The sequence below is a fragment of the Oncorhynchus kisutch genome, linkage group LG13, assembly GCF_002021735.2.
Source record: "Oncorhynchus kisutch isolate 150728-3 linkage group LG13, Okis_V2, whole genome shotgun sequence".
Taxonomy (NCBI): domain Eukaryota; kingdom Metazoa; phylum Chordata; class Actinopteri; order Salmoniformes; family Salmonidae; genus Oncorhynchus; species Oncorhynchus kisutch.
Window position 1 is genome coordinate 14,044,532 of NC_034186.2, and position 17,248 is coordinate 14,061,779.

General features: G+C 46.5%; 1 protein-coding gene across 2 annotated transcripts in view; it reads left to right on the forward strand.

Moving 5' to 3' along the window:
- cachd1 (cache domain containing 1) overlaps window positions 1-17,248 on the forward strand; it is a 116,926-nt gene that overhangs the window by 77,556 nt on the left and 22,122 nt on the right. For both annotated transcript variants that reach the window (XM_031785634.1, XM_031785635.1), the window contains exons 6-17: window positions 1,296-1,440; window positions 1,668-1,884; window positions 2,134-2,283; window positions 6,493-6,726; window positions 7,120-7,269; window positions 8,971-9,094; window positions 12,273-12,390; window positions 13,351-13,519; window positions 13,630-13,772; window positions 14,818-14,999; window positions 15,312-15,422; window positions 16,328-16,450. In XM_031785634.1, the coding sequence (XP_031641494.1) occupies window positions 1,296-1,440; window positions 1,668-1,884; window positions 2,134-2,283; window positions 6,493-6,726; window positions 7,120-7,269; window positions 8,971-9,094; window positions 12,273-12,390; window positions 13,351-13,519; window positions 13,630-13,772; window positions 14,818-14,999; window positions 15,312-15,422; window positions 16,328-16,450 (1,866 nt within the window). The remainder of the gene's footprint in view (window positions 1-1,295; window positions 1,441-1,667; window positions 1,885-2,133; window positions 2,284-6,492; window positions 6,727-7,119; window positions 7,270-8,970; window positions 9,095-12,272; window positions 12,391-13,350; window positions 13,520-13,629; window positions 13,773-14,817; window positions 15,000-15,311; window positions 15,423-16,327; window positions 16,451-17,248) is intronic.

Here is a 17,248-nt window from a genome sequence, read left to right on the forward strand (position 1 = left end):
TTTTTACATGGCAGGAGAACAACAATTCCAGACAGAATAACCCACTGTCCACTGATAATACTAGTCCCGTGCGAATTGACATCCCTGTGTTTTGAGAGAAATAGGTGTTGCTCGCGGTTTGCGCAAGAAAACAATAACTGATTGGATACATTGAAATTTGAAGTGCATAAGCTATATATGAATGGCCTACATGTAGCCCATCAACTTCCACAGTGAATGTTTTTGTTGATATATTTTGTACTTATTAATTGAATATTGCCAAATGCATCAGTAAAACATATTGAGCCTATTTAATGCAACCCTTGCTGTTAATAGATCACAAAGCAGCATACAACTGACCTACATGTTTGGAAATAAGAAGTATGTTTTCTCATCTATAGCCTTAAATGCATCTCAAGTGTAATTGCGCTGTTTAGCTCACATCTGAATGCTGGGGAGCATTTAGGACGTACTGCGGGTCACTACAACATCCTAATTAATATGATCACACTTCCTCAATTCAAATATTATGGCCACACTATACCAAAGATGTTTTGGTCTAGTGTCGCCATGATACATGTTGAAATACTGTATCTTCACGCCTAGAATAAAAACCTCCAGGCTTCTGTCGTAACTGCCAAAGAATTATAGGGGGCAGTTTGGAAAAAACTAATCCCGACCGAATCGTCCTCTGGATTAACGGACATTCTAGAGTTATAATTAACTAATCAACGTTCTCTAGTAATACTAGTCCCGTGCGAATAGGTCTTTGGTCTCATGTATGCGATGCATACGTTAAGAGAGCAAGGGTTAAGGGAATATGGAATATTTTTCCAAAACAAGTGAGGGATTTTGGAAACAGAACTTTTCAGTCAGAAATGGCTGTTATTATGTTGCAGCTTCAGCAACATGGACAGACAGATAAACACTGATGTTCTGTGGTGGTTGCTACAGTAGGTAGGAGAGAGAGACAACGGGTGCTTGTCACACATTCACTGTCTTTTTGTTTTTACACAGCACAGCAAGTCTGAGCACGGCCCGGCACAATCTAATCAATTGCTGGTCGTATTCCCTCTAATAATTTGTGTCTTAATTATTTAATCAAACAGTGTGCTTAAAGCATCAGACAAGATCAGTAAAAATAGTTGATTTGATTAAAACACATAGGATCTGTCAATATATGGATAAATACGCATTTAACATTTTTGTTCAATCGATTGGTTGAAAGAACAGACGACTCTTGGTCGACCAAGATGTTTTTTAGTCTGGGACAGCCCTTGTGTACTCATCACGTGTCTGCGTGTGGGTCCTCGCAGGCCAGTGTACGTGACGGCGGTGCGGCCCCAGTCCAAACACATCGTGGTGATAATCGACCACGGAGTGACCATTACAGAAACACAGCTCCAGATTGCCAGAGATGCTGCCCTCGTCGTCCTCAACTCTATAGATGAACACGACAAGGTGAGGAGCTCTGCTCTGATTACCCAGCCCTTACTCCCCTCCTTGTAGCCCAATTCCCCAGCCTTTCTGAAACTGATGACCCCTGACACCATCCACGTTCTAGATATAACCACCCTTTCTCTCCCTCTGAAGCTAAACCAGATTGTGCCCCGTGATGACAATCCCAAAGGGGTTGTTTATGTTGTGTTTGTATGTAATACCCACTTGTGTCATGTCCTCTTCACCAGGTCTCCATCCTGTCCTCAGCGGAGGCTGTGCGCTCCTGTTCTCTGGACCAGTGCTATAAGAGCTTCCTGTCTCCTGCCACCAGCGAGACCAAGAGGAAGATGAGCGCCTTCATCACCAACCTCAAGGCCTCTGACAGCCCTACTCAGCATGCACTGGGCTTCCAGAAGGCCTTCCAGCTCCTCAGGAACACCAGCAACGTCACCCGGAAACTCACCAGTAAGAACAGGAAACTATGGGAAATGCAGTCCTTACAGGCCACTGATGCTACAGGCTTGTTCTATAGCAGGGGTATTCAACTCTTACCCCACGAGGTCCGGAGCCTGCTGGTTACTGTTCTACCTGATAATTAATTGCATCCACCTGGAGTCCCAGGTCTAAATCAGTCCCTGATTAGAGGGGAATCACCCACCTGGAGTCTCAGGTCTAAATCAGTCTGATCTCTCTGTGCTTGTGTGTTCCTGTCAGACACAGACATGGTGATCGTCTACCTGTCGTCTGGCATCACGTCCCGAGACGCATCGGAGCATGAGAAGAGAGACACCCTCCGTGTGGTCAAAGAGGAGAACCGCCACCTCAACAACTCCGTCATGATCCTCACCTACGCCCTCATGAATGGTAGGAACCCCCCACCACACACAGTTTGTTTATGATCGTAATCACCCTCCACCACACACATTGTTCAGAAATCACAGTGAGAGTCACTCCAGCAAGAGTATATGTTTATAATGTCAATACAAATCCAATATGTTTTGTAATGTGATTGATGGTGTATCGATCCTGATTAGTAGTGGAATGTGTGTGTTATGGGTACTGCTGCTGGACCTACCCAGCCACCGGGATGAGGGAGAGGTGGGTGAATGGGGCCAGTGCAGACTGGAGAGGTGCTCAGGAATCTCAAAGGCTTTTTGTTTTCTCCTGTGTGTCTGTTATGTCTCCACCTCCCCCTCTCTATTGGCCCTCTTCACCTGTCTCCCCTCCCGCCTCCCCTTCTCCTCATCCTTCGCTCCATGTCCTACACAGAGACCCCTTCACAGTACATGCCTTAGCCTGGAATTAGCACAAATCATGTTCATTAGGAGATTAAAATGAGGGACAACTGAGAGCACCTTAGTCTAAAGACATCAAAGGGTAGTGCGTGACAAAGACAGCCGGGGGCCGCTTGTTTAAAAGGGGCCATGATGAAAAGGATTCAGAAATATGTAATCATCTTGAGTTGATTAGCATAGCACCCAGAAAGCTTTTGTTGTGTAGCACATTGTGAGAAATGCATAGAGCTGTGTGTGTGTGTGCCAGGTGTAAGCTGATGATTGTTAAAGGTGACCAGTGGTCTTTTCTCCCACATCAACTCTGATGTTTGAACTAAGCATGTTTGTCTGTGTCTGTTTTTTGATGAAATGCTAGAACTAGAAGGGCCAAATGGTTGGAGAGTGAAATCTTCAGCTATGGACTGTATTGCAAAACCCTCTAGACTTCCCCCTGGTCTGTGACTGTCTAATACTTCCCAGTCCCACCCGCCTGATTTGTGAACCACGAACAAACGCAATCCATCTAAAATACCTTATCAGACATGAAAAACAGGAGAATGATTTAAAGATATGCTTTAACAGTAACCTGTAAATCACCCACAGAATCATGGATTTGACAGAGAATATCATCGGCCAAACGTTCATCTATGGCCATTCCAACTATGACCTCTGCTGTCCAGTTTGAGCAGAGCTGTATCCACACATACCAGGCTGTATGGACTTCATTCACCTCCTGTTGACTCACTCCTTTCAATAGTGCAACATTCTCATGTGTGCAGCATCCTATTATCATCAGACAAGGCCCTAAGTATTAAGGCTTGACTTGATCCCCATTAATCCAATCAGTGATATGACTGCCATGCATTCCATATTAAGCCCTGTCTTAATGCCAAATGTGCCCAGTGACAGCTGTCTGGGCAGCAATGTTGGAGAGATCATTCTAGGGTGTCCTCTGTTATAAAGTCAATGAATATTCTAGAGGACATTTTCTTACATTGATATCAATGTACATTGAAGGACCTCACATCTATGTGGCTGTTCTATGCTCCTCTGCCCTGCTTTGTGCTGCTCTGCTTTGTGCCGCTCTGCTCTGCTTTGTGCCGCTCTGCCCTGCTTTGTGCCGCTCTGCCCTGCTTTGTGCCGCTCTGCCCTGCTTTGTGCCGCTCTGCCCTGCTTTGTGCCGCTCTGCCCTGCTTTGTGCCGCTCTGCCCTGCTTTGTGCCGCTCTGCCCTGCTTTGTGCCGCTCTGCCCTGCTTTGTGCCGCTCTGCCCTGCTTTGTGCCGCTCTGCTCTGCTTTGTGCTGCTCTGCTCTGCTTTGTGCTGCCCTGCCTTGTGCCGCTCTGCCCTGCTTTGTGCCGCTCTGCCCTGCTTTGTGCCGCTCTGCCCTGCTTTGTGCCGCTCTGCTTTGTGCTGCTCTGCTCTGCTTTGTGCTGCCCTGCCCTGCTTTGTGCCGCTCTGCTTTGTGCTGCTCTGCTCTGCTTTGTGCTGCTCTGCCCTGCTTTGTGCCGCTCTGCCCTGCTTTGTGCCGCTCTGCTTTGTGCCGCTCTGCTTTGTGCCGCTCTTCCCTGCTTTGTGCCGCTCTGCCTTGCTTTGTGCAAATCTGCTTTGTGCCCCTCTGCTTTGCTCTATGCTGCCCTATGCAACTCTGCGGTTCTCCGCTGCTTGACGATGCTTGACTTTGCTCTATGCTGCTCTACTCTATGCAGCTCTGCGGTTCTCAATGCTGCCCTATGCAGCTCTGCGGTTCTCAACGCTGATCTATGCAGCTCTGCTCTACGCTGCTCTATGCAGCTCTGCGGTTCTCTACGCTGCTCGACGATGCTTGACTTTGCTCTATGCTGCTCTAAGCAGCTCTGCGGTTCTCTACGCTGCTCGACGATGCTTGACATTGCTCTATGCTGCTCTATGCAGCTCTGCTCTATGCAGCTCTGCGGTACTCTACGCTGCTCGACGATGCTTGACATTGCTCTATGCTGCTCTATGCAGCTCTGCAGTTCTCTACGCTGATCGATGATGCTTGACATTGCTCTATGCTGCTCTACTCTACGCTTCTCTGTGCACCGGTCACCACGATGGGGAGTGTCATTACCTATATTGTCTTGTGTCGTGTCAATAAACAACAAACCTACATGATGCGGTCAAATATATTATCACTCTTGCACTACTAATGGTGCAGAATGTTCTGGTTTCTCTTTTTAAAAACTGGCTCAATTGCTATTTTTCTATAGGCACCTGCATCTTACCACAGGTGGGATATATTACACTTGCCGAGAATCACTTGCTTCCAACTAGGGCTGTGGCGGTCACAACATTTTGCCAGCCAAATACATTTTCCAAACATAGACTGGGACAGTTGTGGAATGCGATAGATCCCAAATTAATACAAGCACTAGCGAAAACGTTTTTACGCAATGTGGCTGACGCAACAGATCAGAACATTTGTCTTAAAATGTTGATAAACTATTAGGCTATTTCTTCACATTATAAATGTTGATAAACTATTAGGCTATTTCTTCACATTATCAATGTTGATAAACTATTAGGCTATTTCTTCACATTATAAACTCAGCAATGCGCACATGGTAGTAGGCAATAAGCGTGAATGTACCGTTAGCTGGAAAACACCATTATCAAAAGTCACCGCAAATGTGATTATGCATGTGATGCTTTTATTATAAAGTGCTGAAAATTTCCTTCCCCACACATGAAACTCAAGCGCAGTTTATGTATGCCAGTTAGGCTCTACACCCTGTGTAAAGCGGATTAATGTGCATCATTTTAAGAAGTTATTTGGCCACTTTAGTGGCGATACAGACCGTATTAAAACATAGGCCTATGGGCTAGGCTACATCAGGAGTGCGCCTATGATTCACAAAAAAAGTCACACAAAAAACGATTTGTTTCATATGCTGGGCATCATTCAGTGATGGGTTAATATTGTCACCCATCAGACTATTCTTAAATTTGATCTTGTCTTTACATATACTAAATAATATATGTGTGATATTTACTTTGATTTAGAAACAACCATTATCATGCACCTGTCTCAAAACAGGGGCAGGGGGAAATACATGTAATCTATGCACTTAAATAGCGAATGGAGGATGCTATTCCCCGTGGTTTATTTTCATGCCAGCCAGGTAGGCTATGTAAATATAAGCAATGTGCTTAATATTAGGAAAGTTGAGAAATAAATATAGTATGCCTACCCTATAGAAAGCTGATCCTCCTCTTTTTAGTAGAGGCCATCGCTCGGTTCTCTCGCGCAATTGCATAGTCTATTGAAATATTGCACAACATGAGCTCATGGGCTTTCATGAAGTGTTTGATTAGCTACCTTTGCATTGATGTCAGAGGGATTAGAGGGGAATAGAGTGCTGAATACCAGGCATTTAGCAAGTTTGGTAGGCTACTAATGACCAGCAGCAGCATCAACTTGGAGAAGCCTAATTACTGTGACTAAACGTGAACCTAGGTTACGTTGAATTTGACTGCCTTCATGACTCGTGACTGATAGTCACGAGTCACCACAACAGCCCTACTTCCATCCAAATCGAATTACATTTAGATTAATTTAACCAGGCCATTTTTCCACTTTGAAGTGAAAAATCTCAATGTGTACGTTTTTATTTTGTATTTTGGGGTGTCCTGTGCATCAAACAAATACATGTGTGAACACAGTTTTTGAAATGGTCAACTTCTTTTACAAGAAATAGTGAATCATTCAATGGTTCCAATATATTTGAACGCATCTGCAAAACATCTGTAAAACATCTGTTGCTCTCTTCTTCCTCAACAGAGGGCGTGACAGGTCTGAAGGAGCTAGCGTTCCTGCGTGACCTAGCGGAGCAGAACTCTTTGAAGTACGGCGTCCCGGACCGCTCGGCACTCCCCGTGGTGAAGGGGAGCATGATGGTCCTGAATCAGCTCAGTAACCTGGAGACCACCGTGGGACGCTTCTACATCAACCTGCCCAACCGCATGATAGACCTGTCCTGCTTCAGCCTGCCCTACCAGGACCCCATGGGAGACGGTGGGTTTAGACACAGATTTAGGACCAGTTGGTCTGTTCTAGTCATTATGGTTAAGGCTAGAGCTGAGGTAGAGTGATCTGATCCTAAATCAGTGGTAACGAATAGATGATAGAGCTTCAACATGCCCTACCAGGACCACAGGACCAGTTCCTAACAATTGGTCCTGGGGTCATGGCCGTTAAAATTTGGGGGAGATTACAGTTGGGACCTAACAACTGGTCTGGGATCAGTTCTGCTCTCATGTCCACATCACATTTAAGGTTAGTACTAATGTACACTAAGCCGCTAAACCTAAATCAGTGGTAAAGAAAATATTATAAACTGGATCAGATTGATTTGGGCTCTTGGTGATCAATCAGTGTCATGTAAAACTATCTGTCTTCTCCCTGCAGGTTTCATCATGACGGTGAGCCGGCCCTGTTACTTTGGCAACCTGTTGCTGGGTGTGGTTGGGGTGGACGTGAACCTAGCCTACATTCTAGAGGACGTCACCTACTACCAGGATTCCTTGGCCTCCTACACCTTCCTCATAGACAACAAAGGTACACCTTATACTAACCCTAAACCCTACACACTAACCCTAACGCTGGCCTCCTACACCTTACTCATAGACAACAAAGGTGTGTCCTACACCTCCACACTTACCCTAACCCAGCACTCTCCTTGAGGACAACAACTCCTATGCGAAAGTCTTGTCTCAGCATTTTAGTTCTTCTGTTATTAGTGCTTTCCTCTGCAAGCCACAGTATTGTATGACGGAGTAGGCCTCTCTGGGGCATCCCAGGGAAGATAACATTAGTTCTCTACACTCCAGGCCACAGTGCTACAGTAGTACTGCTACTATTGGACCCAGTGTCTGGCATAGTGGAGCCAGAGTTAGCTCTGACTCGGAGGGGGAGTGCCAGGCTGAACTGAGTCCGGTCATTAGGCATGCATAAGACCAGTTTGCACCCCATTAGCGGATGCAGGATGTGTTTGGCCTGATTTAGATATGCTTCTTCGTAATTGCCGACCTTTTTGTGGGCTCTTTGTTAGTCAACATGTCTATAAATAGATACATGCCGCTTCTCTCCTGTCATTATATGTTGCCCTAGAAGACTAAATAAACCCCTGCTCACCAGAATAATGTCATAGATCTATAGACTGCTTCAGTTTTGTTGACATCGGTAAAGTTTTTTTTCTGTGTCATTTTCTTTCGTGGAGCAAAGACGTTTAGGGACCGGGAAGAAAATGCAATCATGCAACAAAAAAAACAAAAAACAAAAACATGTGTGCAAAATGTCCAAATGACATCAGTTGGACCAGTTGTAAGGAAATAGAAAGCTGTGAAAACGACCCAGCTATCTCAAGATGCAGAAAGAAAGCATATTTCTCCACTCCCGTTCCCAAGTCCAAATTTAGCCAACATTTGGTGCATAATTTCACTGCAAGAAATGTTTAATTCTGCAGGAGTTAATAGTAAGGCTATGTGAGAGGTTATAGACCTACAGTCAGTGTCCAGATTTCACTTTCCATTTAACCCATCTGAACAGGCTACAGTTCCCTTGACAGTTCCCCAGAATTATTTGGTGATTGGCGTGTACGTTATTTGGTTGCACATAATTATACAGGGGCCCACCGAGATGCAGGGTCTGGGCCAGGGGCGCACAGAGATGCAGGGACTGGGCAAGAGCTAGGGTTTGTCTCAGTGCTTCACTGCCACTCATTTTAGGTTTTCCTTAACACAGGCTAGCTATATTTAAGAGCTAGGGTGGTTTGGAAAGGCCATGCTCAGACATGTGTATTGACTGGGTTATTATGAAACTGGATCAGCCTAGCAGGGATTTTGGTAAACAATCCGAATGGTTGGTGATATGGTCAGAAATACCTTGTCGTTAGAGAAAAGGGATTCTCCTCGCTCTTGCTCGCTCGGTCTCCCTAGCTCTCTCTCGCTTTGCCCTACTTAAAATACACCCCCCCACCCCCCCCCCCCCCCCCGCCTCTCTCCATCCTTCCCTTCCTCGTAAGGGCTTTCAATCTCCCATAGCTTACTATTAGTGCTGCTCTGGTGCCTGCCTGGATACAGGACCCCAGTACTAGGGGTCTAGGGGTGATCTGGCCTCACCCTGCCCAAGGAGCAGTAGCCCGTCCCTGGGGTGAGGTGGGGTCAAGGTGCTGGGGGCTGCTCCTTTGAAGAGCCCCTGATGGCATTGATTGATGATGCTTTTTCAGTTCTGATGATGTAGTTGTTTTTGGTTTCCCAGGTTACACCCTGATGCACCCGTCCCTCACGCGGCCCTACCTGATGACCGAGCCTCCGCTGCACACTGACATCATCCACTATGAAAACATCCCTGGGTTCCCCGTAGTACGAGACAACATTCTCCGGTGAGTTAGGGTCAAGGGTCAGGGGGCAATGAGAGGTGGGGTTTCACCAGTATGTATAGATTCTGGAAACTCAAGGTAGACTAGTAATGTAGTAAGATGTTTTCATCCACTCTCTTTGTCATAGTGTCATGTCTTTTGCATCATAAAATCTGAAGACTTATTTATCAAATAACTCTCTGTAATTATTATTATTATGCAATTAAACTGATTAATCATGAACTGTAATTAACTAGGAAGTCAGGGGCAACAAGGAAAATATTCATATTATAAAGTTAGAATTTTCTTAATATAACTTTCAGATATTTTAATATCTGATCAATTAGTCTTCGAATTAATTAATTATTATTTACCTCACATTAGTCTCATTCCAAACGTCATAAATTGTTGGTTATCTGCACGAACCCAGTCTTCACTATGAGTCATCCATACATGAATTGTTTAAAAATAATTTATTTACTAAGTAATTCACAGAAATACATAACAAACAGTAGATATGGTTACAAGGAAATGATAGGAGAATGTGCCCTAGTGGGCTAAACCAGCATGGCGGCTTGTTAGACAAAAGGGGAGTGGGGGGTCAGCTGAGGAGACACTACAGAGTTGAATATTATAACAATTTAAATGCTAATCCTTTGCAAATGAACGCTCACTCATTCGGGAACAATTGCAATCAATATATATACACTGCTCAAAAAAATAAAGGGAACACTAAAATAACACATCCTAGATCTGAATGAATGAAATACTCTTATTAAATACTTTTTTCTTTACATAGTTGAATGTGCTGACAACAAAACCATACAAAAATTATCAATGGAAATCAAATTTATCGACCCATGGAGGTCTGGATTTGGAGTCACACTCAAAATTAAAGTGGAAAACCACACTACATGCTGATCCAACTTTGATGTAATGTCCTTAAAACAAGTCAAAATGAGGCTCAGTAGTGTGTGTGGCCTCCACATGCCTGTATGACCTCCCTACCATGCCTGGGCATGCTCCTGATGAGGTGGCAGATGGTCTCCTGAGGGATCTCCTCCCAGACCTGGACTAAAGCATCCGCCAACTCCTGGACAGTCTGTGGTGCAACAGAGCGAGACATGATGGATGGAGCGAGACATGATGTCCCAGATGTGCTCATTTGGATTCAGGTCTGGGGAACGGGCGGGCCAGTCCATAGCATCAATGCCTTCCTCTTCCAGGAACTGCTGACACACTCCAGCCACATGAGGTCTAGCATTGTCTTGCATTAGGAGGAACCCAGGACCAACCGCACCAGCATATGGTCTCACATGGGGTCTGAGGATCTCATCTCGGTATCTAATGGCAGTCAGGCTACCTCTGGCGGGCACATGGAGGGCTGTGCGGCCCCCCAAAGAAATGCCACCCCACACCATGACTGACCCACCGCCAAACCGGTCATGCTGGAGGATGTTGCAGGCAGCAGAACGTTCTCCACTGTGTCTCCAGACACTGTCACGCCTGTCACGTGCTCAGTGTGAACCTACTTTCATCTGTGAAGAGCACAGGGCACCAGTGGCAAATTTGCCAATCTTGGTGTTCTCTGGCAAATGCCAAACGTTCTGCACGGTGTTGGGCTGTAAGCACAACCCCCACCTGTGGACGCCGGGCCCTCATACCACCATCATGGAGTCTGTTTCTGACCGTTTGAGCAGACACATGCACATTTGTGGCCTGCTGGAGGTCATTTTGCAGGGCTCTCGCAGTGCTCCTCCTGCTCCTTCTTGCACAAAGGCAGAGGTAGCGGTCCTGCTGCTGGGTTGTTGCCCTCCTACGGCCTCCTCCACATCTCCTGATGTACTGGCCTGTCTCCTGGTAGCGCCTCCATGCTCTGGACACTACGCTGACAGACACAGCAAACCTTCTTGCGACAGCTCGCAAGATGTGCCATCCTGGATGTGCTGGACTACCTGAGCCACTTGTGTGGGTTGCATGTGAAATTTATTGTCAATCAGTGTTGCTTCCTAAGTGGACAGTTTGATTTCACAGAAGTGTGATTGACTTGGAGTTACATTGTGTTGTTTAAGTGTTCCCTTTATTTTTTTGAGCAGTGTATTTATGCTCAGTGTGTCGTCGGGATCTCTGTTGAAAAGTTAGTTTCTGTTGGAGAGTCTGTCCGCCCTCTTTCTCTCTCTGTTATTGTTAGAATGGATAGTTCAGAGTGACATTCATTCATGTCATTCAGGTGTTTCGGCAGTTGTCAGTCTTCGCGTTCAATGATACCGAATTCCTAGCTGCAGACTAGTAATTAATATCAAGGACTTGTTCTTATTCTGTCGGTATCGATAGTCTAAGAGTTTAACCACGTGGTATGGTTAAAAGATTCAACTATCTACTCAAACCTTAGCTAATACTCAGGTTTATGGTCTCTACTCAAACCTTAGCCCTCTCATGGTAAGCTGGTCTGCAACCTTTAGCCGTCTCGTAATTGAGGTAAGCTCGGTCTCCTCTCAAACCTTGGCCCTCTCGTTATCGAGGTAAGCTGGTCTGGTGATAGAAAACCGGGTGGGGTTTTATTTGGAAGAGCAGAAAGGGGCCTGTCCCATGACGCCAGATTGTCCTCTGATTTAGTTAAACTCCAAAGGGAATTGGAGTTTCCTTCATTAAACAGTCCAAAATCACATTACACAATTTCACAAACAGTATCATCCTCACTTATTCATCTTATACAACAATTAGATGTTATCCTCATAACTGAGGCTATTGTATAAACAGCGTTATGGTTATGTGGCCGTATTGTCTCCCATGAGTTTCACAAAATTGTACCAAACGGACCAGTTCGTAGCTGGATTCTTCACCGATCTTTTATACTTTCTCCAGAACATAAATGTCGTTCGGTTCTCCAGTTCTGTGAGGTGGAAGAAATTCCTTTGTTCTCTCTATGAAACTCACTCTCTCTCTCTATACTGTGGCCATGAGGAGATAGTCTCCTCCAGGAATTTACGACCTCTCTGACCACAGCAGCCTGGTTGTAGGAGACAGAGAGAGATGGTGCAGAGGTAGGGGGATGGTGCTCGCGGTGTCCAAAGAGGGCAACGTCATGACACTAGCAATCTTTGTTTATATACTGTAGTCTGAGGTGTTTTGGTGATCGGACTGCATTGCACAATCTTGTGTTGCTAATATTAACCCTCCTACTTCCTGTTCCTCTCTCCAGTCTGCCCCTGGGTAGTCAGGTGATAGCTGTGCCCACCAACTCCTCTCTGTCCTGGCACACCAACCGCCTCCGAGACCCCAGCAAGGATGCCTACAACGTCAGCTACACATGGAAGCTGGTACGATGCACTGCTGATTGTCTGTCTGTCTGTCACACACTGATTGTCTGTGTCTGTCTTGTCTTTCTCCTCTATAGATCTATATCCCTTTTTCCCTCCCTTCCCCTCTGTCCCTCCCTTCCTTCCCCTCTGTCCCTCCCTTCCTTCCCCTCTGTCCCTCCAGTAATGCAGTACTGCATCTTCATCTTCTTTGTCCCTCTCTCCCACTTCTTCTCTCACTCCGTCTTCCTCAGTCATCTCCAATCTGTCACCTTTAGAAAAACCCAGTGCTCCCACCCCCACACCCAAAACACTTTCTCTTTCAGAGGTAGTTCCAGAGGTAGTTCCAGAGGTAGTTCCAGAGGTAGTTCCAGAGGTAGTTCCAGAGGTAGTTCCAGAGGTAGTTCCAGAGGTAGTTCCAGAGGTAGTTCCAGAGGTAGTTCCAGAGGTAGTTCCAGAGGTAGTTCCAGAGGTAGTTCCAGAGGTAGTTCCAGAGGTAGTTCCAGAGGTAGTTCCAGAGGTAGTTCCAGAGGTAGTTCCAGAGGTAGTTCCAGAGGTAGTTCCAGAGGTAGTTCCAGAGGTAGTTCCAGAGGTAGTTCCAGAGGTAGTTCCAGAGGTAGTTCCAGAGGTAGTTCCAGAGGTAGTTCCAGAGGTAGTTCCAGAGGTAGTTCCAGAGGTAGTTCCAGAGGTAGTTCCAGAGGTAGTTCCAGAGGTAGTTCCAGAGGTAGTTCCAGAGGTAGTTCCAGAGGTAGTTCCAGAGGTAGTTCCAGAGGTAGTTCCAGAGGTAGTTCCAGAGGTAGTTCCAGAGGTAGCCCTAAACCTCAACTCCCCTTACAAGTTAGGATCAGTCATGACTTATCAATGGATTGTAGAAAAACTAGTCAAATGTCTCTAGCTGTGTCTCTGCTCTGTATCACTCTATTCTAAGTAGAAGCTCTGACACAAAAACATCCATTATCTTCTCCCTCAATCCCTCCCCAGGTCCAGGACAAGTCGTTCATCCTGTGCATAGTGAATGTCCAGCCAGAGATCCCTGTGAAACACCTGAAGAACCTGAACACCGCTCCAAGCTCCAAGCTGCTCTATCACCGCCTGGACCTGCTGGGTCAGCCCAGCTCCTGTCTGCACTTCAAACAGCTGGCCACTGTCGGTAAGACCTGAGGCCACGTAGGCAATGACTGTGAGAGAGGAACTAGGCTTGAGGCAGAGATTTTAGAGCTTTACATTTAGTCTCTATTTTCCTCTCTCTCTCTCTGTCAGAGAGTCCTACAGTGATGCTGTCTGCAGGGAGTTTCTCCTCGCCCTACGAACACCTCAGCCAACCAGAGACCAAACGCATGGTGGAACACTACACTGCCTACCTCAGTGATAACACACGCCTCATAGCCAACCCTGGACTCAAGGTACTCAGAGAGTGGTGGTGGAGTGAGACTGAGATACTCTCTGTATGTGGTGGAGGGACTGAGACTCTCTGTATGTGGTGAGAGAGTGGTGCAGAGACTGAGATACTCTCTGTACGTGGTGAGAGAGTGGGGGAGAGACTGAGAGACTCTGTATGTGGTGACAGAGTGGTAGAGAGACTGAGATACTCTCTGTATGTGGTGGAGGTGCTGAGACTCTGTATGTGGTGGAGAGACTGAGAGACTCTCTCTGTATGTGGTGAGAGAGTGGTGGAGAGACGGCGACTCTGTATGTGGTGAGAGAGTGGTAGAGAGACTGAGATACTCTCTGTATGTGGTGGAGAGACTGAGAGACTATGTGGTGAGAGAGTGGGGGAGAGACTGAGAGACTCTGTACGTGGTGACAGAGTGGTAGAGAGACTGAGATACTCTCTGTATGTGGTGGAGGTGCTGAGACTCTGTATGTGGTGGAGAGACTGAGAGACTCTCTGTATGTGGTGAGAGACGGAGAGACTGTATGTGGTGAGAGAGTGGTGGAGAGACGGCGACTCTGTATGTGGTGAGAGAGTGGGGGAGAGATGGAGAGACTCACTGTATGTGGTGAGAGAGTGGGGGAGAGACTCAGAGACTCTCTGTATGTGGGGAGAGACTGAGAGACTCTGTACGTGGTGAGAGAGTGGGGGAGAGATGGAGAGACTCACTGTATGTGGTGAGAGAGTGGGGGAGAGACTGAGAGACTCTCTGTATGTGGTGAGAGAGTGGGGGAGAGACTGAGAGACTCTGTACGTGGTGAGAGAGTGGTGGAGAGACTGAGAGACTGTACGTGGGGGAGAGTCTCTACTCTCTGTATGTGGTGAGAGAGTGGGGGAGAGACTGAGAGACTCTGTACGCGGTGACAGTGTGGGGGAGAGTCTACTCTCTGTACGTGGTGAGAGAGTGGGGGAGAGACTAGGAGACTCTCTGTACGTGGTGAGAGATCCTGATCTGGGCCTACCTTACATTAAAGCGAGAGCTCAGCTCCTCTGTCTATATCGTTCTCTCCCTCTAGTCGTCGGTCAGGAACGAGGTGATGGCGACCAGTCACGTCACAGATGAATGGATGACACTCATGGAGATGAGTAGCCTCAACTGCTACATTGTGCGCCGTTACATAGCAACGCCCAATGGAGTGCTTCGGATTTACCCCGGCTCACTCATGGACAAAGCCTTCGATCCGTCCCGGAGACAATGGTGAGGTTTATTTAAGAGTTGTAGGGAGAGGGATGGGAAGTTGAGTCCTGCTCCACAGTGTTCTGGCCCGGTTCTCATAGCTTTCTGTTTACGGCTGGAATTATTCACTTTCTCAGTTCTACTGAATCCTTTATGACACTTTTCATTTTGAACCACAGTCTGGAGTAGTCAGATATATTTTAGTGTCAATGTCTGTTAGTAGACAGTATCCACGTGTATTGTTGTGGAATTAGCATGTTGTCTCAAGGTGTTTGTTTTTGTTTCCTATCACACTGACCATGATCTTTAACCTCTAACCCTTGACCCAAACAGGTACCAACATGCAGTGGCGAACCCTGGCCTCATCACCTTCACCGGGCCTTACCTGGATGTGGGCGGGGCCGGATACGTGGTCACCATCAGCCACACCATCCACACCTCCAGGTAGGAGGACAAACACACCATCTTCCTCACCATCCACACCTCCAGGTACTGTAGGAGGACAAACACACCATCTTCCTCACTGTCCACACCTCCAGGTAGGAGGGTCAAGGGTCAACCACAGTCCCAGGCTCTGATTGGAAGAAACCCAGTTGGACTGGACTGTATCTATGTCACTCAGAGTGATGGTGATACACCAGTCTAGTTACCAGGGCAACCTGATAAACATTTGGGACTGTTGATGAATTTGAAACGTTCTGTTTCTTTAGTATTTTTAATGATATGATACTCTGCTCTTCTATTTTTTTCATAACTGTCCGTTTAGCAGACACTTTTATCCAAAACGACTTGGTTCAGACATTCATCCTATGGGTGTCCTCAGCAGGAATCAAACCCTGAGCCACATAATACCATTTTCTCAAGCAATACATACAGCAAAACAGGAAGAAGTAGTGGGAAATAGACAGACTAATGTTCTTGTTTAGTCTGTGATCTTAATGTGTCGTGGCCCTGTCAGTCTGCTGTTTGTGCCTGCTGACTACAGTTACAACATTACTGGTTCATCTCAGAGGAGACTGTAGACGGGAGGCAATCACCAACAACTGGAACACACAGGCTGTGGATTAAGATATAATACACACACACACATATATCTCTCTCTCTCACACATACACATACACACACACACACAGCTCTGATAAGGCAGGCTCAGTCTGTTGATGTTGGGTCTCCCCCGGTGAGCATGTCATGTGGCGTCTGTAGTATACCGAGACTCTACTCTCAAATAAAGCTCCCAAGAGCTGCAAGCACATGGTTTTCGGAATAGGTTTGCATGCACAAGCAGGGAAGGTAGCTAGAGAATATAAGATGTGTACTGTTGAATAATGTTCTCTCCTCTCTCTGTGTAGTTCTCAGATGGCCTCAGGGTATGCAGTAGCAGTAATGGGGATAGACTTCACACTACGTTACTTCTACAAGGTTCTGCTGGACCTGCTACCCGTCTGCAATCAGGACAAGGGCAACAAGATTCGGTACGTCTTTCATTGAGGCTCCTTCTCTCTTGATACAGACCTTTTGACGGTTCCTCATAGGGATCCTGAGGGATGACCCAATGAGGTTTTTAAGACTCTCTGAATCTAATTTGAATGGCACATTCACCTGGTCCTCCAACATCCCAGCATGCCCTCTGCTAAGTGGGAGAAAACTTCCCTGAGTCTCTCTCTTTGGTATCTGTTGTGGGCCACAAATGACCTTTATGCTGGTTACAAAGTGGGTGAGAGAGGGAGAAGCTTGGTTATAATTACATTCCAGAAACATCCTGTTATGCTAGATTCTGCTGCTACATTCTCTCTTTCTCTTTTCTGTCTGCCTTTCCATCCCTACTCTTCCCTCCCTCTAGTTTCTCTCTCTCTCCCCCTGCCTCCCTCTCTCTCCCCCTTTCTTTCTCTCACTCTTTACCCTGTCTCCCTCTCTATCTCTGTCCGAGAGTCTTCAGTGTTCAGTGGTTCATGTTTAACAGGAGGAAGGGGATGGAGGTGGGTTGGGGTTGAATGCTTTTCTATCCTGCAGTTTGGGGTAATATGGGGCTCCGGTGTGACAATACACAGAGCTGATCTGGGGCCTGGCCCATGTGGTGTTCTTAACACTCAGAATTTGCTCTCTGTAACATCACCCTGTGTCTCTCCTGACTTCACACTGACTTAACACTGCTCTCTTTGCCCTCCACGTCCACTGTAATCGCTCTGGCTCTCTCCCTCTCCCCTTTCCACAGCAAGTCTGAAGTTCAGGTTCTATTGTGTTTAAATCTGATGGATTTCAGTGGACATGTG